Source organism: Micromys minutus (assembly GCF_963924665.1).
Source record: "Micromys minutus genome assembly, chromosome: 15".
Taxonomy (NCBI): domain Eukaryota; kingdom Metazoa; phylum Chordata; class Mammalia; order Rodentia; family Muridae; genus Micromys; species Micromys minutus.
The window spans coordinates 21,434,212-21,459,322 of record NC_137984.1 but is presented as its reverse complement, the minus strand read 5'-3'; the positions used below and the strand labels follow the sequence as shown (position 1 = coordinate 21,459,322).

At 42.4% G+C, this 25,111-nt stretch overlaps 1 protein-coding gene across 5 annotated transcripts in view; it reads right to left on the bottom strand.

Moving 5' to 3' along the window:
* The window catches only part of TRIM55 (tripartite motif containing 55), a 37,916-nt gene that overhangs the window by 11,479 nt on the left and 1,326 nt on the right, over nt 1–25,111 (bottom strand). For 3 of the 5 annotated variants that reach the window (XM_080929468.1, XM_080929470.1, XM_080929471.1), the window contains exons 3-9: nt 19,964–20,129; nt 17,746–17,841; nt 8,705–8,938; nt 8,430–8,452; nt 8,203–8,327; nt 6,798–7,039; nt 5,261–5,548 (exon numbers count right to left, since the gene is read on the bottom strand). In XM_080929468.1, the coding sequence (XP_080785594.1) occupies nt 5,261–5,548; nt 6,798–7,039; nt 8,203–8,327; nt 8,430–8,452; nt 8,705–8,938; nt 17,746–17,841; nt 19,964–20,129 (1,174 nt within the window). Of the gene's footprint in view, nt 1–3,891; nt 4,025–5,260; nt 5,549–6,797; nt 7,040–8,202; nt 8,328–8,429; nt 8,453–8,704; nt 8,939–17,745; nt 17,842–19,963; nt 20,130–25,111 lie in introns of those variants that run through there. The other 2 variants (XM_080929469.1, XM_080929472.1) reach the window with 2 other exon arrangements.

Here is a 25,111-nt window from a genome sequence, read left to right as displayed (position 1 = left end):
TAAGATCTATCTAAGTAAGTTCATAAATATAATAACAGATCTCAAAATTCCTTTCTCAGCCACTAATAGAATTGATTGCAGAAAGTTGGAATGAGTACTGTAGACTTGAGCTACATCATCAATGAACTGACATAATATTTTTATAGATAATACAAAGCAATCACAACTGGAAACTCTTGTATTTCCCAGAACATGTGTATGTTCACCAAGTCAAGATACATTTTGAATGGTAGGTAAATCATAATTAATTCTGTTTTCAGAATACAAACAAATAGAATCAAATAGCTTTAAAAGATCTAGAAAAAAAATCCCCAATGTCTCAAACTTCAGCAACCGTCGTCTAAATAACCCCTGCATCAGTGAGGAAATTATTATATCAATCAATGATTTGTATTAAATTACAATCAATAAATGTATTAAAGAAAAAAATTTTAAAATACATGTAAAAACCCATGGGAGCCAACTAAAGCAATGAACTCTGTGGCACTGAATGTTCATATTGAAGAACAAGAAAAATAAACCAACAAATGAAGCTTTCATCATTAAAAAGAGAGACAAATAAAAGAAAAAGTAAATGCAAAAATACAAACAATAAATACATAGAAAAGGGACCAAAGATCAAAAAAACCAATAAAACTGAAAGTTAATTCTTCAAAAATAAAATAGTAAAACCAATGAATAGTAGAAAAGTAATTTTAAAATCAGATAAAAGTGACAAACTAATTCATTTGAAGAGCACTGAGAGGCCCACACAAGTCCAGTGAATTACATTTCTAGAAGAAAGGACGAATCTTTCAACAACAGAAGGAGACTGTCAGTGAAACAAATGGACAGGTGTGTGACAACCAAGACAGGAAAAAACCCTGCAGCCTCACCTTATACATTCAGACTAACAAAATCACACTAGCCCTTAAAAGCTTAAATTATAGCAACAGTATAACACACAGGAGTAGATTTTTGTGATTTTAAACTAAGAAAATGTTTCTTAAATAAAATGTAAGTCAACATTCATGAAGGTAAAGTGATAAAGTTCATAAAAGCTAAAGATACATTTACTCTTCCAGTCAATCCTGTTAAAGACTGGGTAAATTTGAAAGGTGACAGAAACATTTTAAATAACCATATTGATAGCTACAAAATGACACAAATTTATCACAAAGAATTAAACTATACACTTATAATGGGTGAGTTTTAGTATATGTATCGCTCAATAAAGCTGGCTTTTAAAACTACACCTTTTCGCTCATCTGGCATCAGACTTCCTCTAACGTGTACATCTTGCCTTAGATCTTCTGAGTCATGGATCTTAAGAACCCTTCTGTAGACATTCGGGCAGACATCACAGATTGCATGAAGTTTACAGCTTCACAAGCAGGAGAAACAAACCCCTGTGCAACCACTGAGCTATAAATGAGTACTCAGGGAGATATTTGCAAGTCGGTGTGAAAGCACAGAGTTTCCATGAGAATTTCTCGACAGTAGATACAATCTGAGAGTTTGGGCATCTTGTGTGATTATTGTTGACTCTGAATGACTCGTGTCAGGCTCAAGTCTGTGACTTCCCACATGACAGCATCCTGAAATGGATTCTAAACTTCTTGGCACTAACATCCTCACTTTCTAAAATAGTTGACAGAGGGCTGAATATGATCAAAACACATGGCATGAAACTCTAAAAAAAAAAATCATAAAATTCCCCCCCACCAAAAAAATCAATTTTAAAATAAACACATGAAAAGCATCAAATGTTATTTGAATCAAATTCTCTTTGCTTCAGCTAAACACACAGTAAACATAAACCAGAAGGGCAGCACACACAGGAACGAGTCTCCCTCAGCAGTCTGGTGGAACTTTGGGTCTCTGACCAGTTTTCTAGCAGAAATGAGGCAAGAAGGTTCAAAATTCTTCCTGCAAGTGGTAAGAACTAGCTAGCACCTTTAAAACTAAGAATTGTCAATTGGGATAAATCCAAATTTTGAAAACGGTGATTTTCATAGCAAGTGGGGATAAGAATGGTGACAATCCACCTCTGTTCTATTAAACAGTAGCACCTTCACACCCCTCCCCCAGTGTAGAGGGAATTGACCATATTATGCAAGAGTAACAGGCTTGTGTTCTGGAGTCAAGGGTGGGATTTACAAGAAACATGTGGAAAGAACCTAGGAATAGATCATCTTAAAGGGTTTATGGCTCAGCCATTGGGGTTGCTGAAGGGAGCTTGAAGGTGAGTAATTTAGCTTGTGATGTTTCTGAGGTAATACTACCTTCTGGCCTGGGACTGTTTAGTAATGACCACGAGTGAGTTGGGACAGCTCTGGTATCACATTCAAGATGTTTAAGGGAAGACCAGGAGTGCAGGGTGACATTACAAGCTAAATGTACACTGGACAAATAGTTATCTAGTGGTTCTGTGTATTGAAGTTGCACCAAACTTTGGTACCATTGTGGGGTCTTTACAACCCTGTTCATGTCTGATTTCCTGGGTCCAAGAGTGACTCCCATCATGATCAAGTTAGCTTTGCTACATTTAAAAAAAAAATGCCTTTTCTCCAACACAAAACTACACAATCAAGGTGGCTTTGTAACAACAAATATCAAACCACTGCATCAAACCCCACCCCTCCTGCCTCACTCCCATATCACCACAGGCAGATGAATGCACACAGCCAAGAAGCATGACACTCCCCTCACAGCCTCAGAGGACATTGTAAGGACGCATGGTGACAGAGTTCCAAGCCAGCATTCTCAGAATGTAGCTGGAACTCTTCAGACAATTATTCAGATCCACGGTCAGCTCCTGCTTCCAGGAACTATGTAGCCTTCTCTTCCTGTTTTTGTGCCCAAGACCATTGGCTACGATGCCATTTTACCACAGATAGTGTGAAGAACGGGAAATGTCATGCATGACCAGGACATTGAATGTGCACTAGTTCACAGCTGACTGTTGGACATAAGGTGGGTGGGGGGTTTGCTCACACAGTTACAGACACAGCTGGTACACACAGAGATCCTACAGCCACTGCCGAGCAGATGGCTAATGAGACAGAAGAGAGGCCTATCATGACAGGTTAGGGGACCAAAATAGCTGGTGCCTTTTGGCTCCAAGGTTCCTGGACTTGGCTAAGGGGACAGGGAACAAGGACCGAGGCCAGTAGAGTTCTCCATTTAAAAGTGCGTGCACTTGAACTCTTCAAAAACTGCTAACTAAATGGGTAACTTTCAAAGCATTAAAATCAGAATGTAGGATGTCACTCTCAAAGCAAACCTCATGGCTTGACTATGAGAAAGTGTACCTTGAAACAAAAGGAAGGGGCTGTTGAACAAAATAGTGGCTTTTCTTCGAATTAGATGCTTGTGGTTATTTTGTGAATATGAATGCCTGTCTCTTCCCTCGGTGTATCTAATGACTGGTACACTTGCAGGACCTTTGTCTTACAGTCCTCTCCATGGGAAGAACCTGTAGAGAGAGAACTGAGAAATCACTTGGTCCTAGGCTCATGCCAGAGACTGACCTGAACAGCATTCTTGACAGGGCATCTTCTGACCATCTCTGAGAAGACAGGGGAAATGCTGCTCCTAAACCTACATCAGTCCTACATGCTCCTCGATGGGTTCTGTGCTGCTTCTCCCTCTGCTGAGTGGGACCCCGCTAACGGCCACCTGGAAGACTCGTCCCTACTGGATTTCTGAATAATTGTCTCTGGAGTCACTGTTCTGTGTTGGGTTCTCCATGCAGGGATAATGGAGTGAGTCTCTTTGAGAGGGTGAACGGGCTCCTGTCCTGTGCGGAGGGAGCTCGAGGCCTTGAGTGAAACAGTTTTAGAGGAGGCTGAACTTCAAGGCTTATGAGAAATGCATCTCTGAGCCTACAGAGGAAGAACACTATGAAAGAAATGACATGGGACATTAGTAAATGGAAGAATAAAATATTTCCTACCCATTAAAGCAAAAATCAAGCACTGATCTGACTCCAGATGTAGTGGAGAAAAAGAAAAGCCAGAAGCACTAGGCAGATTGCTAACTCCTGTGAGAAAACAAGAAGAAATCTTCACTGACATCATCGCAAATCATTTCCTTTAGAAATACCATTTATACAAACGTTTTGCTTCAGATAGGGAGACCTACTGTGCCTGGAAACACTGCATAACTGTTAAAGAAAGTAACTTCCCCATCAAATTCAGAAATCTTCCTAAAGTGTCTAGAAATAATCAGCCCATCCCATCTGTTTTGTTTCTTGTTTTTAATCTACAACTAGCCCTGGAAAGGCTACTTTACAAAGCTTACTTTTGTCATTTTGTATCTGTGAATAGCAATCAGATGCAAAAGGCATGGCACTTTAGCTCTCCAAAGAGATGTCCCTTTGACACCTGGAGAGACTGGGTCCACTTGAGCAGGTACAAGAAAGCCATACTATTCACTGTTCCATGTCACCTGATGATGAAGTACAGACCTACCCAAGCTGAGTGACAGCTTGTTGCCTAGCAACCCCACACACTATTAGGAATCTACCTAACCTTCTTCCTCTGGAAGAAACTGTAAGTGGGCGCTATGGGCTCTTGGAGACACACAAACAGCTACCAATGCTTTAGAAGGAAGACTTGGACTTCAAATTTTAATTATAAATATAAAAGTCTATCAGGATGTATTATCAAACTTTTTTTAAAAAAATCAAGTGTTTCTATAAAGATACAGGAAAGCCTGTGTTTTCCTGCCTGGAGGAACACAAGCTTAGGAAGCAATGGTTTAAATGAGCCAAGGCTATCTACCCACTGCAAACACCTTTCTGGAAGACACAAATCCAAGATTACTTTACAGAGAGAATGTAAACTAACTCAAATATGTTTCTTGGTAATTGCTAGGAATGAGCCCGGAGCAGGCGATTAGTCCTTGGAAGCTCAAGGGGAGATCATAAAGGCTAAGTAAGGGCAAGTGGACTTCACAAAGAACCAGCGACACCAGCCAGCCAGTCATTGCGGATAAAACAGTTGCACAGCATGCCTAAGGGCTAGTCTTGTTTGTACTCCAGCCCCTGGACGGGAAAGCCTTGGACCGGGTCACCATGGGCAAAGGGAATCCACGGTATTTGGTTCTTTGTTTATTCTTGGGTAGAATGCTTAAGTGCAAGCCAGCGGTGGAGAATGAGCTAGTGCTGCATTTTCCCAGGGCAGTGGCTTCCTTCCCTCTGCTCTTAGGATGGGGCTATTCCAGCAAGACTGCAGCAGGCACGGGAAAGCATACAGACAGGAGCGTCAACACTAACCTGAGAAGTAGCTGCGGTTGGACTAGATTCCTTACCACTCACTGCTGCCTGCTCATTGGCTGCGGCTTCTGCCACTTCTGCGGGCTGTACACTGGAATCCTCAGCACCCGGAGGCCCTATTTGACCCAGACCTTCACTCCCAGGAGGGCAAGGTGGGTTGGAGATGGTTTTCCGGCTTTGGCCTTTATACCAACTAGGGTAAAACAAGGGATCCGCGGTATCCGCTGATGAAGGGCCTGAAGTTTCAGAGTGTGGGGTCTGCTGACAGCCAATGGGCACCACCTCCCCCTTAATCAGAACAGATGGGTCGGCAAGTTAAAAAAAAAAAAAAAAAGAAGAAGGAGGAGGAGGAGGAGGAGGAGGAGAGGAAGAAGAAAAAGAGGAAAGAGCAGTTGGTGTTATTTCCCTTTGGGTCTGAACACCCTGAACTCTTTGGGATGCTGGGCCAGAATGCTCATCCCGGGGCTGTGCCTCTGACTGTCATCTACATGTTTCTGTTCTTGCCTTTCATTAGGTGGTACCCCAGAGAGGAGCAATACACAAGCCTTCAGTGAAATGTTGCTTATAAAATACCACATATGGCAAATTATTGACCCGAATGAAACCTGGCGTTATGCATGGTTGCCAAAACCTGATTTTTAAAAACCAACACCGACCCAATCGAACAAACCCAACCCCCATTAACGTCGCCCCTTCTTTCAATGCCAATGCACCTGGGGTACTCAGAAGTTCAAGGTTCTGGGAAGTAAAAAGTGTTATGTCCTGGGTTCCTATGGAGACAGGGTACTAAATACTATTCCATGGCTGTGTTCTCTGGCCTTTTTTCTGTCAATAATCCCAACCCACAGAAGCAGAACCAGAATGTCCCCAGCACATGCAGTGGCTGGGCTGCTGTGCACTGAGGCGTGTGGAAATCCACATAAAGCCCCAGTCTGCGTAGTGGCCTTCTAGAAGCCACAGGTAAGCTGATCAGGTGCTGCTTCAAATACTTTGAGCCACACGTTCTTCAGTGACAAACAAATGGAAAAGCAGGCTTCATCTGCTGGCCTCCGAGGAGGGGCCAAGTTGCGGTTCAGGGTAAGCTACTGTGGTTTCTCTGTTTACTTCCTTTCTTGTGTACAGGAAGAGTCAAGGTGCTGAAGCAAAAGCACTTTTCATTTCTCACCTCACATAATTCTACACTGTACTCCATATTTCCATCGGCTAAGGAAGAAAAGGCAGACTACATTCCCAGGGGCAACTCTTACTGCACACACATACTCTCTCTCTCTTTATCGGCAACAATTTCCTCAGATCTGAAAGTGTTGTTGGGAGGAAAGCGGCATTAAATTAAATCTTGCTGACCGTAATAGTGGTGACGAACCTTCCGAGTGACCTGGAGGGCATTTCTCCCTGGCATTGTAACTGTCCCGACCTTCCCTTGTCTGCCACCTACAAGTATGGCACACAGCTATCTTTTTCTCAGAGCGGAATAAGTTGTTTATAGGAGTGCTTGGCAGCAAGGTATTTTGGCAGGGAGGAACTAGTGAACGGTTACCTGTGTCACCAGGACATCTGCAGCAGGTGGCGTGTGTGACAGCGGTTCTGGAGAGGAAGCAAGTGGTGGCCCTGCGGCAGCCTGGAGCTCTGTGGCCAGCTGAGAGGGCTCTGTCACCTTCTCCAGGGTCTCCTCTTCCTCTGACGATTGTATCTGAACATTTTCTGCTTCTTCCACTTCTACTGCATCCTCTCCTTCTCCTTCTTCATCTATTTCTCCTGCATCTTCCTCATCTTCCTCTTCTAGTGAGATAAGACATTGTTAATTTTTTTATTAACTGTCATGGTAGCCATGGAAACAGTTAATAACTAGCACCTACATGCCTAGGGATAGAGAAGTCACTTCAACTGACACTTGACAATGGTCCAGGTCTACCATGCTCAAATCTTGTGCTCCTCACAGACGCCATGGCAGGGCAAGTATGAAAGAACCATTGCTTTGCTCTTACCCCAAGTATATCCCGCCCCTCATACAGCCTCACTCACAGAGCCTGTTCACATTTCTGTCATAGGCCAGCATTTCTATAAGTTCCTGGAGAGAGGAGAGATAAAGTTGTGCCATATTTATTTCTGTCTTGTTAACTGAAAATGCAACTCTCTTACCTATCAGAAAACAATGGCTTATTTTAATTTAGTGAATGCATTCACTTTTCATTATAGTAAATATTATGACTTTTTAAAATCTAATGACCTTGAAATTCGCTCAATTAACATTAATGACAGGCCTTATATTCTTATCTTATTAAGCACAAGTCATAATAATCTATTGTGAAGATTTGGCTTGAAATTTGTGACTGTAAGGCTGGTAAAATTACATGGCACGTGTAGAGGTCTAGCCCAGTGCTGTTTGCATTTCACTTTTACATTGCTATGAGTCAAGGCAGTGACTGCCGGGGTCAGATCCAGAGTTCTCCTCTTCCTCTCCACCATTTCATCAGGATAGTTGTAGAGCTGGAATTCTGAGCCAAGAGTGAAAGACACAGTTATAGCTCATGGACCCTATCCTAACTCCACACTATGACTGACTCTGTGACTTGTCACTATCTCATCCTCAAGTTGAGGAACTGTCATACCTAGCTCAGATGTCTTCTGTGTTTTTTCAACTGATCTTTAATCCTTTTCCTTCACTATGATTCATGCTACAGGGTAGGGACAAAGTTATCATCCTTTACGTCAACTATTAAGGATTTTGTTACCCAGAGTCAAAATCTTGATAATGACATTTATATACTATAAAAATAGTCAAAGACCTCGTGATCCTGTAGTAAAGCTGAGGATCTCATTTGTGTGTGCTCCTGTGGAGCTCTGGGTGTCTGTTCTGGAAGGTTCTACCCATTCCCGCCCTGCTCGCTCAGCAGCTTTCACACATAAGCAGTTCGAAACAGATAATCAAAGAAGTAACACACCTCTAGAAAAATCAATTTCCCGGATAATTTTTTCTTCTCTGTTGAGGTTGACTGTGAAGTTGCTCATGATCTCATAACCTTGCTCTACTTTCTCCATCTGAAATGCCTTAGATGCTTCCGAGATCCTGCAGCAAAGACACTTGTTACTTTCTGATACTGTTTAAAGTCTGGTGACCTTGGGCCAAAAATAAAAAGTGTGGTGTTCAGTCAAGGTGAAGGCTACTCACTTTTGCAACAGGGTCTTGGCGTTCTGTGAAAGCAACAGAGATGAGCTTACTTGATTTCATGAAGTGAGCGAGATTTAATTCCTCCACGTGTGAGTCTAAATCTGCTACCTCGGGTCCTAAATGCCACCCTCTCTATTTAATATCAAATGGATAAACTTATAGTTAATGAAACAGACTTTTTAAATAAGATGGGAATAAAGCAGTGAAAATGTGATCACAGCTCATTCGCAGCACCCACCCTTTGGGTTTGTGTCTCTGGCGCCCAAAAGCATTACCTGCAGAAACACTGCCATCTCAGGTTCATCCATGAACTGGATTCCTGACTCCACCAACTTTGATACGTTCTCCAGGTGATCGGAATACTTTCTGATAAGAGTTCGGACATGCTCCAGTTTCTCCTCCTGTGTTCGAGTGATGGCCTGGGTCATTTCGGTCTTTCTCTCCTCCAGGATGCCGTATAAGTGATCGAACTTCTCACACAGGTCCTGTTTCTGCTTTCTGCAGCACTCCTGTTAGTCGGGTTAACCAAGGTTACAAATGGGTTGTGAGGAAAATCATCTGGACATTTTAGGAGACAAAAGGATTTTGAAGATATGTACATTTCTTTCCCCTTCCGCTGTCTCTGTAGGTGTAAACATTATGGTCAAGTTTTGAAAGCTGAATGTCATTGTTTAACTTTCTGAAATCCCATAATAGTCACCATTTTTGACATATATCTACATCTACTAAAGAGAGGGAAATGTTGAAAGAAAGCCCTCCCCCACTTCTGCAAGTCTGACTCTCACATTTGTGTGGGTGATGCCCCCATGAGTTCATGTTAAATCTCAATGAACCCTCTAGTTCTCCCATTCGCCTGCCTTTGGTTTTCCCAGCTCTAGGAGGCTTGGTTTGTGTGTGCCCGTATCTTAATATCTGACTGTCTCTACCTCCAGGGCCTCGGTGCAGAGAGCAAGCTGAGATTCATGATTATCTCACTTCATTCTCCTGCCGTGGTAACCCAGGTAACTCATGCCTGACAGGTGTGATTTTGACCTCTATCTCATGCTCCTTCAGTTGAGTAAACCCTGGTCCCTTTGTTCCCAGGCCTTATCTTCTGCTTATGTTTAGAGTATATATTTGTGTGTATACATAGAGATATATAATATAGTCATCCTTGGAAATAGGCTCTAGGTCTGCCTACAAGTAGAAGTATGCTCCACAAATACACACACACACACACACACACACACACAAAGCGTTTGTTCCCTAACTTGCCCCTCTTTTATTTTATGTATTTGAATGTTTTGTCTGTCCCCACAGAAGTTAGAGGAGGACATTGGCTGCCCTGGAACTGGACGTCCAGATAGCTGTGAGCCACCATAAGGGTGACAGGAATTGAATCCAGGTCTTCTGTAAGAGTAACCATCACCCTTAACTAACGAGCCATCTCTCTAGCCCTTCCCTAGTTGTTTAATGGTATGTGGGTTGCTCTTGTTCTTGTTTGCTTGTTTGAAGTTGGTGTTTTTGGCTTTGGTTTGTTTTCCTTACGGTCTCACATTAAAGCTCAGATTATCCAGAAACTCACTATGTACCCCAGGCTGGCTTCAAAATACCGCTTCACTCTCCCAAGTATTAGTTTTAAAGGTATATGTTCAGCTTTTTATGGGGGTGGTGGCACAGGGTTTCATGTAGCCCATGCTGATCTTCAACACCCCAGGAAGCCAACTCTGGCATCAAGCTTCTGTCTCTCAGTTGCTGGGACCACAAGTATGTACCATCATCACCATTCCTGGACATTATTTTCATACTTTCTATCCACCCTGTAATGCACGTAGGAGATCCTGTAGCTAGAACTACTTAGATAGCATGGCTGCCGTCTACCTCCTGGTTCATTCAGCAAACAACTCGTAAGTATGTCTTTGTATTCCATGAGAGTTGAGAGATTAAAAAAAAGAATTAGGCATGGTTCCTGTTCTTCAGTTGCTCACAGTTTACTGGAGGGAACTGGGGGCTAACAGTAGAATGCATTATGAGAGGCTGAATAAAGGAAGCGTGCCATATCTCTGAGCAGCATAGATGTGGAGTATTAGTTCAACCCTTAGTGTAAACAGAATATTCAAGGGAAACGAAAGTGTGGGATCGGGAAAAACTTCCTAGAAGTGGCTCCTGAGGTTGGCCTTAAAGAATAAGTAGAAATGAAGACAGGAAAAAAAAGTGACACGGATTAGAGTGGTGGCAAGTGTCAAAGTGACCAGACAAACACCTATTAGATACAGACACTGTTGGTCTTGCCAAAGATGCATTAGAACTGAAGTCTGCTAGTAGCGTTTTAATCGAACTATCTTTTATTATTGTACCCTTTGTCCAAAGTTTATCGACAACCACGTGCCCACTGTCATCCTGAAATTGAAGTCCTGAAGCTTGTCTCTCTGGTATTTGGAAGTGTTACTGATAAGCAGGAACGTAGGGCTTTTTCCAGCTTGTTCCTCTTGTGCCCTAGCAACGTGTATGGTGCATGATATACTAAGACACGATGTGATAGGATGCCTACTATGTACCTCTGGGTTTGTTGTTGTTGTTTAATATATGGGAGGCCAAAGGCTTCATACACATTGATTGCAGGACATAATCAATGTGGACCTGAGCTAGAAACTTGGTCCCTTGATGGGTGGTTTTCATAGGTGTTGTTCATTTATGCTGCTGGGGGAGGAAAATCCATCAACGGTCTTAGGAATTTAGTGGATCATGCATACAGATTACAAAATTCCCCCTGGGGCAATAGTGACAAACAAAGCACACACTTACTGAAGTTTAGGGAACTCAGGACTGCTACTATAATCCTGGTCTAAGGGCCATGTCTGGGGAGGTCATAGACCCTAGGTGGAAACCTACTAGTCTATTATTGTTTGCAGACTGGACATGTTCTCAAACTGCCGTCTAATACATATGTTCAGACTGAGCATGGTTCATGTAGATACTGGTCAAAATGTGAACAAGTGGTGGTTGATGGCCTGACCTACATGGTACACCTATGTCACTCCCTTCCTCAAAGCACAAAGAACATCTTAAAGGGGGGGGGGGGCATGGGAGTGAATATAAGAGTCAGAGACTGGGAAGGATGCTATAAAATAACATCTTCTGGATATGATTTCGCAGTGGCACTCCTGAACTCATAGAAACTACAGTTACTTATCAAAACCTGCACAAGATTGAGCTGCTAACATTGCTTATGGGGAGGAGGGATTGTAAGTTTTTACCCTGGCTTAGGAACTTAGACAGTTAATGGCTGCTGGGAGAGAGGGTGTGTTCTTTTCAGAATTATTACCACTGCTAAGTTGTTCATGCTGCAGTAAATAGCCCCAAACAACTTAAGTAAATACAGTAATACAAAAACAGAAAGTAGGAGAAAGTTTGGGGAAGAAGAAAATATTCAGAGAATGGTATTGGGAGTAAGACATGATCAAAATACATTATTGTCAAAGATAAAAAGAAAATTGGGTTTTTTTTTGTTTTTTTTTTTGTTTTTTGTTTTTTTTTTTTTTTTGTTTGTTTGTTTGTTTTTGTTTTCAAGACAAGAATTCTTCATGTAATCCTGGCTGACCTGGTACTCACTATTTAGACCAGGCTGGCTTCAAATTAACAGACAGCCATCTGCTTCTGGAATACTGGGATTAAAAGCATGCATCACTAAGCACAGCCCAAATAATTTAAAAAAAAAATTAAACCTACATAAAATGTTTGTGAACTGAACAAAGGCTAATTATTAGATCTACTCTGTTGAAAATGGGATTTTAAAGGCAAGAACTCTCAAAATATTTCAGACTTATATTCCTTAGCTTATTGTGCCAAAAAAATTAATTAACTGCTTGCTATCTACCAAGCATCCCATAATCCAAAACTTTGCCTGCAAACTGTGTCAAAAACAAAATCAAAAGTCTCCCCCTGGGGTGTGAAGATTCAGCCTTCACCCCTGGAATCCTAAGATGAGAACTCTGAAGCTTTGACAGAATATGGTTTTCAGGTAACCCAATGTGATTCCCAGGAAATGCCCTGGAACGGCAAGTGTCACTTACTCCTTTTGTTCCCTCTGTGGCTGACTTGGTGCCGCTCTATCTTGGCGGCAGGATCACAAGAATGCTATCAACAAACAATAAACACCCTGGCTATCAGTTTTCTTAGGTTAATTAAGGAACAAGCCTGTGCTACCTAATAAAACAGTCAATTATTCTGAATCAAATCCTTCCTGTTTCTCGGTAAATAGGAACCTGCTCTCCTCTCAGTGGTCACTCTGTAGTAACATGAAGGATAGAATGGGGGAAGTGTTGCCTTCCTTGTAAAATGCAGCTTTCTTTTTACCTATGTGTCTGTATATAGGAAACTTTGAAGGGTGGTTATTACCTGAAAAAAAATATGTGAATACAGCCATATTTCCTTCTTCTCCACAAAAAAAAAAAAAAAAAAAAAAAAAAAAAAAAAAAAAACTTATTCTCTTCCAGGATTTCCCCCCTTGCATTTTTACCATAGTTCTTTATTATAGTACTTTATCATAAATTAAGGCCAATTTCCCATCCCTCCTTCCCTACTTCTCTAGACAGTAATTTAAGTAAAATACACAGCTCATGAACTTGTAAGTGTATTTTTTTCATATAGCTCCATTTTTTTTTCTTTTTGATGCCTTTGGTTTCTACACTGTGTGTGCACATGCACATGTGATTGTGTATGTGTGTATGTGTGTGTGTGCGTGCATGTACTTTTCATCTGCTTGTGTGTGCTTAGCTAGTGAATTAAGATCACATACATTGTTTGCAGGACATAATCAATATAATCAATGTGGAACTGAGCTAGAAGCTCCCTCCCTGCTGAGGGGTTCAGGCTGCTGGGAGAAGAAGCCGTCAACAATCTTACCCTTTAGTGAACCCTGAATTTTACAGTGTTTATTCCTCAAAACACCAAAGTTATAAAAACCACCTAACCTCAGGACAATTGTTAAAACATGCTGTGTCTACTTCTCACAGGTCGGATTAGATCATGGATGCTGTCTCTCTAACTCTACAGCTCCAAGATTCTGGAACAGGAATGTCGAGCTGTTTCCGATACTCTTCAGGCTACAACATTCCCCTCTCCATTCCCAGCCCCTTTTAGAGTGTCACCTACAGAAATAAGATAGAAACATCAGACCCAGTTTAGGCATGTGCCATAGACATGGCAGAAAAATCCTAACGTGATTATGACCGCTGCTTTCACTATGTAAGGAGTACAGCTCTGTGTCTAAAATAAGCCTGAAGATAAGGCCTGCCTGCGCCTGGCCACTTGTCACTGAGCAACTGCCATTCCGCCGCACTGATGTGTTCACCACATTCCTTCAGCATTCATCTGGACACACTTGTGCAGAAATGCAGCTGCATGTGAGGCACAGCATTTCAAAACTCCCATTCCATCCCCCCAAAAGAAAAAAAAGCAGACATCAAGTTAATAATACTGAACAAAGGACCATCTTAAGTGAAATGGACATAGCAAGCCCAAGCCCTCGTTTGCCAGGCTCCGGTTATAAATACTTAAGAGAAGTCCCACGGACACACTGTGGAATGTTTCCAATAAAGGAACAAATTGAAACCTGAGGTGCAGGCCGAGCTTCAGCCTCTGCCCTCTTGCCCTGCCCCCCATGCTCGTTAATGGAACTCTGTGTTGGCTGGGGGTCTAAGGTCTCCCAGCTGATGCTCACTCTGTTGAACTGCAGTATTCCTTCCTGTGAGGAGGATAGTTGCATGTCAGGCTTGCTGTTTATATCGTTGGCATCATGACTAAACCTCCCTAGGTAAACCCTTCGAGGCCTGAGGGCAGAACATGGACTTAGGAAAGCCATGTAGCTTGATGAGCAGTTTAGCTCACTGCCCTCTACAAAAGGCATGAATCCAGGAAGTGTTCTTTCTCCTTTGCTACCAGTATTTGGAGTTCTCACAGGAATAGAGCAAATGCCAACTTCCCGTTCATTTGCAGTTTTCCTCCTGGAGTGAGCTGTTTTGACTAAGCAGGACCCTGGTAATCTTTCTACAACATTTACAACAGGCTCCAGTAAGTCAACGGATGCTTTATTCTTATCACCCAAACAAGTGTACATATTCCATAAGGATTCAAGGTGACATGATATACCACTAATCTCCTCAAATGTCCCCTTTCCCCCAGTTTTATCATCACAAGAGTGAATCATGTGATGATAAAAGTGATCATGAAGCCTTATGATCACACTATTAAGGCAGGGAAGCTGAAGAACAATCAGTATAAGTTGTTCCGTCTCCCACCACCTTCTGGGGGTTAGAGGTGTGAGAGGTGAATGCTTGCCTGATCTCGAACCTTTTGAAACAGCATAGGAATCACCGTTAGCGCCCCCTGCCTCTCCACATGAAACACAATGAGAAAGCCGTGCTTTTCCATGCATCTGCCCAGTCACGCCTGCTGTCACTAGCTAGAAAAAGCATCAGACTCACTGGACAAAGGTGGACCGTGCTTTTCCATGCATCTGCCCAGTCACGCCTGCTGTCACTAGCTAGAAAAAGCATCAGACTCACTGGACAAAGGTGGAAAACACAGAAACTCATAAGCAAGGCATTGAAAATTGCCAGGCGTGATGGCTTATTCCTAGTATTCCAAAGGCTGAGAAAAGACATTACTGTAAGTTCAAGGCCAGCCTGGGCTTCAGCTGATACCCTGTCAAACAAACAACAAGCAAACAAAACACCGAAGCCCAGTTCTGTTATTTAGAAGTCTTGGCCCTTTAGTATTTTCTCTTGACCGTTTTTCCCATGAAAGTTCTGATTAGACATGAATGCAGACATTCAAAATGGTCACGTGTGAGCCAGTAAGTATCTCCTACACAATATGTATAACCCTATACCAGTGATGTTTGTTTTTATCTTATGTCCTTAAGAACTAAATCCATGAACATGGATAGGTTTTTATTTTTCCTCAAAGCACTTGGTGACTTTGTACACCAGAAAATTGCTCTTTATCCTCAGCCAGTTTTTATCTTTTTAAACATTTGTTTGTTTATTTATTTATTTATTTATTTATTTATTTATTTATTTATTTAATGTATATGAGTATATTGTAGCTGTCTTCAGACACATCAGAAGAGGACATTGGATCCCATTACAGATGGTTGTGAGCCACCATGTGGTTGCTGAAAATTGAACTCATGACCCGCAGAAGAGCAGCCAGTGCTCCTAACCACTGACCCATCTCTCCAGCCCCAGTTTTTATTTTATTTTTATGCAGGCTACTCTAGAACTTCTCATCCTCCTGACACACCTTTCTGAGTAGCTAGGATCAGAGGTGTGGGTCACCGAACCCAGCATGAAAATGAGGACTCTAAAGTATACTCACATCTTAATGTCTTGAAAATAGTGATAATATACTTTCTTTAAAAATCCGTACAAAAGTGTTCCAAATTGGATGGAGTCATTACCAGTAAGAAAGGGTGATGATTCTGACCTTGGCCACTCTCCATACTGTCCCTAACTAAACCCCTTCTGCTGATTTAGCTTTAAACCTGTACTTTCTTGGCTTGCTCTCAAGTGTAACTAGAGACAGCTGCTTCCCGCTGAGACCCTGGCTGGCCTCTGTGAAAGATGCCTGTTGTCCTTCCCAACACAGCCAGAATCAAGTCGTTTCTCTCGCTCAAGACTTCAGTGGACCACAAAACTTTCCACACATCTTTTGATGTCTTTATCCCAGACAGGAAGCCAGACTCTCCACAGAGTCCCAGGAGGTGGCTAGAGATTGTCTCGCTCAACACAAGTACCAGGCTATTTATAACACACCAGACTCAGCCTAGCCCACAGTGGACTGCTGATTCATGGTCAGTGACTGACTGATCATTGTAAATAAGAGGAAACAGCTTATATTGTCCATTTCTGAATCTCTTAGGCTCTTGGCCAAAAGAAAATACTTCTTCCCTAAATAAATCTCCATGTATCAAAGACCTTTTTAGTAATATGAGTGTAGAGAATAAAGGAAATTGATTCTGATGATTGTACATCTAAGATGGGACAATTACGGTTAACTGAAGTCCTGAAGCCACCCTCTAGAGGATGGTCTTAGAGTTATGATAGACTTTCCCTTGGTAATTGAAAAGTAGTAAGACCACATGCTTCATGCCAGGTATTGTGCTAAGCACCTTCATCGAACCTGTAATCTCTATAGAGTAAGTGTGACTCCTCCCTTTTTCACAAAAGAGGAAACCAAGGCACTAGGCATGCTAATAGTAATATGTATGGATCTTAAAAACATAATGCTAGCTTCAAAACACAAAGAAACTACAATGCAATGAATGGCATTTGTAAAACTAAAAGGCATGCATACCATGATGGTTTGAGTGAGAATGGTCCCCATAGGCTCGGTTATTTGGTCCCTAGTCGATAGAACTTTTTCTGGAAGAATTAGGAGGGCTGACCTTATTGGAGGAGAAGTGTCCTAGAGGATAGGCTTTGAAGTTTCAAAAGCCTGTCCCAGGCTCAGTCTCTCTCTGCCTAGAACCTGAAGATAAGATGTAGGTTCTCAGCTACTGCTGCAATGCCTCCCCTGCCTGTTGCTGTGCTTCCCACAACAACTGAGATGGACTGAACCTCTGAAACTTCGAGCAAGCCCCCAGGCAAATGCTTTCTTTGATAAGTTGCCTTGGTCATGATGTCTCGTCATAGCAACAGAAAAGTAATTAAGACACCGATATGAAACTATCTGTGTTTTATAAGAATGCACGCGCACAAAGAACTGTTACCTTTGGGAAAGGAGGACAAAGAGAAATAAGAGGTAATAAGAGAGTCCTGCACATAACAATAAAAGGGTATATCAGTGGTTAGTGGTTAGTGCCTCAGCCTGATAGCCACTATTGGGGAGATTTTTTTTCCTCCTCAGGGTCCTCATCTTGTCTGCCTGGAGAGCACGGGTGAGGTATCTTACACCTTTCCAAGACTTCCTGAAGCACCAATCAGCATATCTGAAGATTGTTTAGGTTCCCCCCCCCCCAATAAATTTTGTTAAAGAATAGCAAAGATACTCATTTCCATTGCTGGCTACTGATTTGTCTGGTTGCTAATCTTTCAAAAGGCTTTGACTGACAGAGAGCACACACACACAACAGCTGTCTGAGCAACTGTGGTAAAAATCTACCTCACCAAGCTGTGAGGTAAGTTCTCTAAAGCACCGGAAAGTGTTTCAGAGATATATCAGGAAGGAGGGAAAGAATGGAACATTTGGGAGCGGATTTCTTCTGTATCACCGAGTCTCTATCCCCTAGGAGTATCAGGATTGGTTTCGATTCCTTTTGAACCAGCTGACTTACCTCAATAGTTTTACAGGTATCCTCCAGCTGGCTGATCACACCCTGGACTCTGTCGTTGCTTCCCACAAGTACAGCAATGCCGTCACTGAGCTCTGACTAATGAAGAGAAAAGAAGGCTCGAGATATTAGAAATTTCCTAATCAAGGATGGTGGTAGTGGCCTACTCATAGCATTGTCCTCAAGGAGGGTTTAATCCCTAAGGAGTAAAAGAGCCCACAAACAAGCTTCAAGTTCATGGATTTCTCCTAAGACGTATTCTTACCATGAGAAAGCTGCTCATGAGCTGTATCTCCAGTTTGGGCTGGTGGGATTGCTCAGTGCTGCCCCTCCAGCCTCTAGCCCCAGAAAAGCATTCTGAGGATGAAGGTGGCCAAGGAAGGCCAGACCCTTCTGTCACTATTAATTAAGGTGTTAATTAAATACTCATAAGAGGTAGGTGTGGGGTAGGATTCCTTATACAAAATCCAGAAAATATAATTAATCCCCTCTGAAGACTGAGGCTGAGACCAGTCATAGGAAACCCATGAGCCTCTTGATATTGCAAATGAACTTTGATACATGCTTGGCTTTGTGTGGGACTAGGTTCCATAATTTTCACACTAGCGATGGAGAACTGGATTCTTTCAAAATCGCAAAGAAAAGCTAATTCTAAGCTATCAATAACAGTGTATTGAAGCTGGAGGCTTCTGAACATTGCACAAGTGGAGCAATGTGACAGACATGAACATGTGACATTCGGAACTCAAATAAACCATTTGCCTGATGCAGTTCAGGACTAGCTTTACTTGAGCAATACATGCAGCAAATATTCACCTAGTGGGTACACATATATTACATCCCTACCATGCTAATACAGTGTAGATTCATGCAGATGCTCACCAGACTGTCACACAAAGTTAAAACTGGAACATGTGACTAACTTTAGCAGCAACAATACAACTTTAAAATGCCTGTGTTCTTTTGACCCAAAAAGTATTTGTCTGATCTTATTGACCCTCCTCTTAAACTGGCCATGGAGCCACAAGGAATGCACAGTGGGGACAATCTGGTTGTCATCTCCCTTTGCCCTAAACTTCTCCAGGTTATTGAGAAAAGCATATAACCAGTATAAACCTGAATTTTCCAAGATTTGAAAGGGTCTGATAGACCTGGGTGTAAGTCATTTGAAACCTACAGTCTTCTCTACATGTGGAAGGTAACATAGAAACCTATTAATAAACAAGAAGCTACTCTGGCCAAAGAAGAAATGTCTGAGAGTCCTACTTCCCGTCCCTCTGTCCATCCAGGCCTCTGAGGGAAGTAGTATCAAAAGCAGATACCATGCAGTTCTATCATGCTGGGCCTTGGGGTAAAGAAAATAAAAAGTAAGTTGAAAATAAATAACAGCAGCAAATGCAAATCATCGTTTTTGATTTGCATAACAGGTGTCACAGAGTTTGGCTTCCAAACTGATTTCAACTCTGGTCTCTGATATAAAATTGAAATCTGTGATTCCAAGTGGAAGAAACGAAGACATGGTTGACCTACTGACACATGCACACCTTTACCTGCATAGAAGCATAAATTCTAGGCTCCTGCTACATGGTGCAGGGCTGAGGACATGCTGTAAGGACTGCACTGAGTGAGAGCAAGGAGGCGCAGATCCAGTTTCTGGGGTGAGGGACATGTACTACATTCAAAGAGTACTTCGAAGGCCAGCAGGAGGCACAGACTTTAGGTTGCTTTGTAACTGTGTGCCATGATTATAAATCTCATACACAAGGAGGTGGTGAGAAAAGGCTTTGAAGAAGGCAAGAGAGCATTTTATTGATGAACAATAAAAATTATTTTAGGACTAGAAAGGGAGAGAAAAGACCATCTTATTCTTATCCGTATTTATTTAACTTCGAGTCATCTTTATTGGCAGGCATTTGATCAGCCCCCCAAATACTGTGTATCTTTAGTCACCCCTAAAGATCACAGAGAATGACCCAGTCCCTTCTGCACCTTTTTTTCTTCTTCTTGTTTTCTCTAGCCACTTCTCTGGGTAACTCCATAACATTGAAGGATTGGAATTTGAGACTACTTCCTATAGGACCTTCCACTTCCTGTGGTGTCTTCTACTTCCTGTGAGGCCTTCCACAGCCACCCCTCACTTTGTTGTGCTCCCCTCTTTGGCCACATGAAGCTAACTCACATGTGCTTCCAAGGGGCTGAGGAGAGGAAGTGGACTTCCTACCTTCTGTCTCTGGAACACGTGGGTCAGGGGAGCCACCTGGCAATCTTTATGAGCACCAAAAACCTTGCACAGGGAGCAGGTAGGCACTTCACAGTTCAGACAGTAGATGTTGATGCGTTCCTCTTCATGCTCCTCACACATGGGCTGGTCTAACTTTTTTTCTGGCCTGGGAGGAGATAAGAAGATAATATCAACCTCCACTAGGGTAAAGCAGAAGGGTGGCAAGATTTGCAAGCCCCGTTGGTCCCTGACCTTCCAACCCTACCCTCAAGACTCCCAGAGCCCTTTCATGTTCAGTTTGGTGAAATCTTTCCCACCTACAAGTCTGAGACTCGGGGGGCCAAGGAGAAACAGAACTAGGCAGGTGTGGATGCAGCCTCCTTACATAAAACCCAGAATACTTGATGTATCTCATATAAATACTGAGCCCGGCAAGATGGCGTACCAGATAAATAAGGGTACTTGCTACCAAGCCTGATGCTCTGAGTTCAAGCCCAGGACCTACATGGTGGAAAAGAGAATTGACTCCTGTAAGTTGTTGTCCTTTCTATGAGTATCTATTTTACACACACACACACACACACACACACACACACTCACACACAAGCACACACATACACACACACTCACACACATGTGCATACACACACCATAAAAAAGTACATAAATTTTTTTTAAGTTAAGGCTCAAATTGTTAGAAATTAAAAATAAATCCAAATTCAAACATTTTCTCATATTCCCAAATGGAGCCATTTAGAAGCATCTCACTACAGCCGCTGCTTTTTTCAGCTGCTGTTGAAATGTTAAAGACCACAAGATTGTAGGGACGAGAATTTATCAGGTAATGAACAGGACTGCTAAAATCTGTGGAATAGAACACTGAACTGTGAGTTAGTTGTGGTGAAAATTAAGAGTATTAACATGTCAAAGTTTTGTTTCAAGTATGTGTATGTATTACATATGCATACTGAATAATGTAAATGTACATATGTGAAACATATATATATATATATATATGTGTGTGTGTGTGTATCATTCAGATATGTAAATCTGTATTGCAATGTAAACATATTGTCTACTGTGGGTCATGAGTCCAAGTGTTTGAACACCCTGGTGTTGGTGTGTGGGATGAATTATATAGCTGCAGTCCTAGACTCAGAAGGCAGAGGACATGATGATTTAGCTCTATTGTACTGGGTAGTATTTGACATTGGCACCAATAAGTATTGGGAAATATCTAGGTCTGCTAAGGAAGCTTCATGTTGTTCTAGGTCCAAGATTTTGCAAGAGAAATTTTTGTCTGGTCCAGTAGCTGCATATGTTCATGAAACCTATGGCCCACTGATTCACCCATGTATCCAGGACTCCAGCAAGGAAGTATGGCCATGGATGGGAAGTCAGGACTGGAACTCAAGCAGGTAAGAAAGCAAGAGCCGATGCAGAGGCCATGGAGGGATGTTACTTACTGGCTTGCTTCCCCTGGCTTGCTCAGCCTGTTTTTTTCTAGAATCCAGGTCTACCAGCCCAGGGATGGCACCACCCACAGTGGGCTGGGCCCCCCTCTCCCATCACTAGTTGAGAAAATGCCTTACAGATGGATCTCATGGAGACATTTCCTCAACCGGGGCTCCTTTTTTCTCTGATAACCCCAGCTCGTGTCAACTTGACACAAAACCAGCCAGTACAGCGGGCAATCAGCAGAAATTGTCTAAATGTTTCCAGTTTTTCGGCATTTGGTAGACATATATCCATTGTCACCTTACCTTTTATGTTTATTGTTTTACGAGTCCTAAGAAGTTTCAAGAGGTGCAGCCAGGATCTTTAGCAGACCCTCTATGGGATACCATGAGATGCAGGTATGAGGGCAGAACATTTAACAAAGAGGACATCTTAGGAGATTACACATGGAAATGTACTCCATAAAAGAAAGCAACGCTGTAAGCCACCAGAGGAAAACATGGATTGAAGCCGGAGTAAAAAAAAAAAAATCCAATTCCCAATCCAGTTCAGAGCCCAACACTGAAAGGGCTCACTCTGACCAGAGTTTGGTTCCCAGAAGCCATGTGGTAAGCTCATGACCAATTCTAGGGGATCTGACACTCTCTTTTGACCTTTACAGGTATCAGCACATACATGGTACACATATATATGCATGCAGGCAAAATATTCATACATATAAAATTAAATAAATAAGTCTAAAGATTGTTTTCTTTTGTTACAAAAAGAAAAACTAGCAATGCAGTTATCTTTGATGATAAACAGCAGGACGTAGCTACGAGAATTAAGTTATTGCATTTGGGAAGTGAGAGTTGAGAATCTCAGAGACCCCACACAAATGTAACAGATATGTATCTTGGTTTTCCTGTGGGTCCAGAACAACTGGAGCAGGGGCTGTCTCAAAGGCTGTTGCCTGTCTGTGGGATGTGTCCTTCTAGCTGGGCTGCCTTGTCTGGCCTCGGGGGAGAGGAAGCGCTGAGCCTCACATAGACTTGAAGTGCCAGGGTTGGGGTGATACCCAGGGCTTCCCTGATCAGAGAGAAGGGGAGGAGAGGATGGGGGAAGGATTGTGGGAGGGGACCACTGGGAGGGGGCAGTGAGTAGGGTGTAATGTGAATAAGTAAAAAATAAGTAAATAAGTTTTTTAAAGAGTGTGAGAGAGAAAGATGGGAACAGCCATTCTCACTAGAGGCCTCGTAGTCTTGTTTAAGACTCTTTTAAAATTAAAATAATTGTAAATTTTATTCCCATTGGAGCATTTAAAGGGGTTGGGGAAACATCTGAGTCAGTAAAGTACTTGCCATGCAAGCGTTTGGACCTGAATTTGATTCTAAACATCCTTTTAGAAGGACAGAAAACGGTGTGGTGGTGTGTGCCTGTTACTCTCACTCTGGTGAGGCTCAAGAGAGTCCCTGGGGCTTGTTAGCCAGCTGTGCTCCTATTTCAGTGACAGCAGACACCCTGTCTTAAAAGATAAAAGTCGGGAGAAACAAGGCCAGACATCTGATCACCACTGGACTCCACACACATGTGCCCAAACACCTGCCTACACATGAACATGCAGACATGCATCACACACACACACACAAACACACATACACACACACATATGCAGTTTGGTAGGGTGATAATAGAACTTACCTTAGAGATTTTAGGGGGATCAAAGAATCACACCCAATTCACAGGTAAAGTTTCTGAACAGAGTGTTACACTCAACACAGAGTCATTTTGTTTATTATATTAATAAATCAATCACTATGTTCAATAATATTAACCAAATTAGCACCATCTCTTGCCCAGTCCAAACTGTGGATCGCCACACAGAATGCACTAGATAAGGCCAGGATTTGTCAAGAGTCCAGCTGTCCTGTGTGAGGCCAGAGTTGAACGATACTTCAAAAGCCCATGGTGGCAGGGTTTCTCCTTTCTGTTGACAGTATTAAAGTCTATACCTAGGGTTAGTTAATTCTGTATATCCAGAGTTATCCTATGGTCATCTAATGTATCTCAAGGCTTGGGGCTCAGATCTGTTATGCCTTCTCAATTTCAGAAACAGCCAGTTTTATGTGACTAAGCCTCTTTTAGGCAGCTTGAGTTTAATAAACAATGTAAGAGTTTTATAATCACAAAAATCTTCCTTTATGCTTTAGTGGTAGAGATTTGACTCGTTGCTTGTCTACAGTTTGTTCCCCAGCCCTTGAAGGGGCACCAGGCCGACTTTGGTGGGAAGGTAGTTTTAGTAACACAAGTTTTAATACTTCCTATCCTCTAGACTTCATACCAAACGCTATTGATCCATGTATGAAGTTCCCACCAGGTAAGTGGCAGAAACATCACCGTAATAAAACGCAGAAGACTGTGGTGTGCTTGTCCGTGCTGTTTACAGAACTCACATCGGGGATCCGATACTGAAGCCATTGTCACAGAAATGCCTGCTAACGATTGGCTGCTTATTAGTTGCCAGCGTACCCTCTTAAGGAGACATCGTCTCTCCCTTCGCTTTCCTCCCTCCGAGCCCTCCCATCTATCCCTCCTTCACACTCACGGGCTCTTTCTACATTGACACTATGCACATAGCTATACATGTGTGCATTTCTAAATAAGACCAGCTCTTACTATGTTCTCAGGTATGACCGTTTGGTGTTGGATAACCCCTTGGTGTGCCCTTTCCTGGGGAAGACATTCTCCATTCTCCGCACTCCTTAGTTGCCTGTAGTTCTTTGTGAGTTGAAGCCTGTGGTCTGCCCCCACCCACTTTGCATGTCTATTGTAATTTTTCTTGTTTGGCTCATGTTTGAGCAGTCATGTTGTGGAGACAGTAAGGGGTAGTAGCTTCTGACATCAGTGGGAAACACAGTCTCGTAGCAAACCCTTTCCACCCCTCCTTCTGCGATTCTCCCTGAGCCTTTGGTGTGGGAATAATTTGTAGATGCATCCATTGGGATAACTCTGTTAAACACACCACGATACAACGCAATCTGATCTGTAACATGGCAACGCCTTTCCTTCTTATGAAGAGATTAGGAAGCCAGGGGAACAGGTGGCTGCGATATGTCCTCAGCAATACTTCCTCAGTGCCATCTATTGCCTGGTGCTATCTAATTTAGTTCTGAATCTTGAGCAGAAACTAATGGCCATAATAATCACAATAATTACATGTTATATTAATTGAACAACTTCCCTGCAAAGAGGGCAAGGCGTTTATAGCCTTGCAGATGTTCCATAAGGGCAGGCCCCTTGTAATAAGGATCACAACGGGTCTGTTCAGACACAATTTCCATATGGCTACCAAGGTTTTAGACTCAAATGACCCGTGCAGAGTAGAGATAGGGGTCTTCACACCATTGTTTTAGGAATAAACTCTGTAGTTTCATCTCGAGGAATCTTATGATAAATAAGAAACCTTTTTAAATGTTCTAATGAGTGGATTCATGTGACGCACTAATCAATCAGCAAGCGCATGCTACGAGTACTTGGTAGCAGGGAAATGGCCTGAAATGCGTTTCCCTTCCCATTTTTGTAAACGATGTTCCTAAAGGCATTACATCTTGCCTTGAATGTCCCAAAGAGCCAATATTATGACAAAGGGTGGTGTCAGATTGTTTATAGACTGTAAGTATTACTGTTGTTTAGACTGCTTTAGGGCAAGAC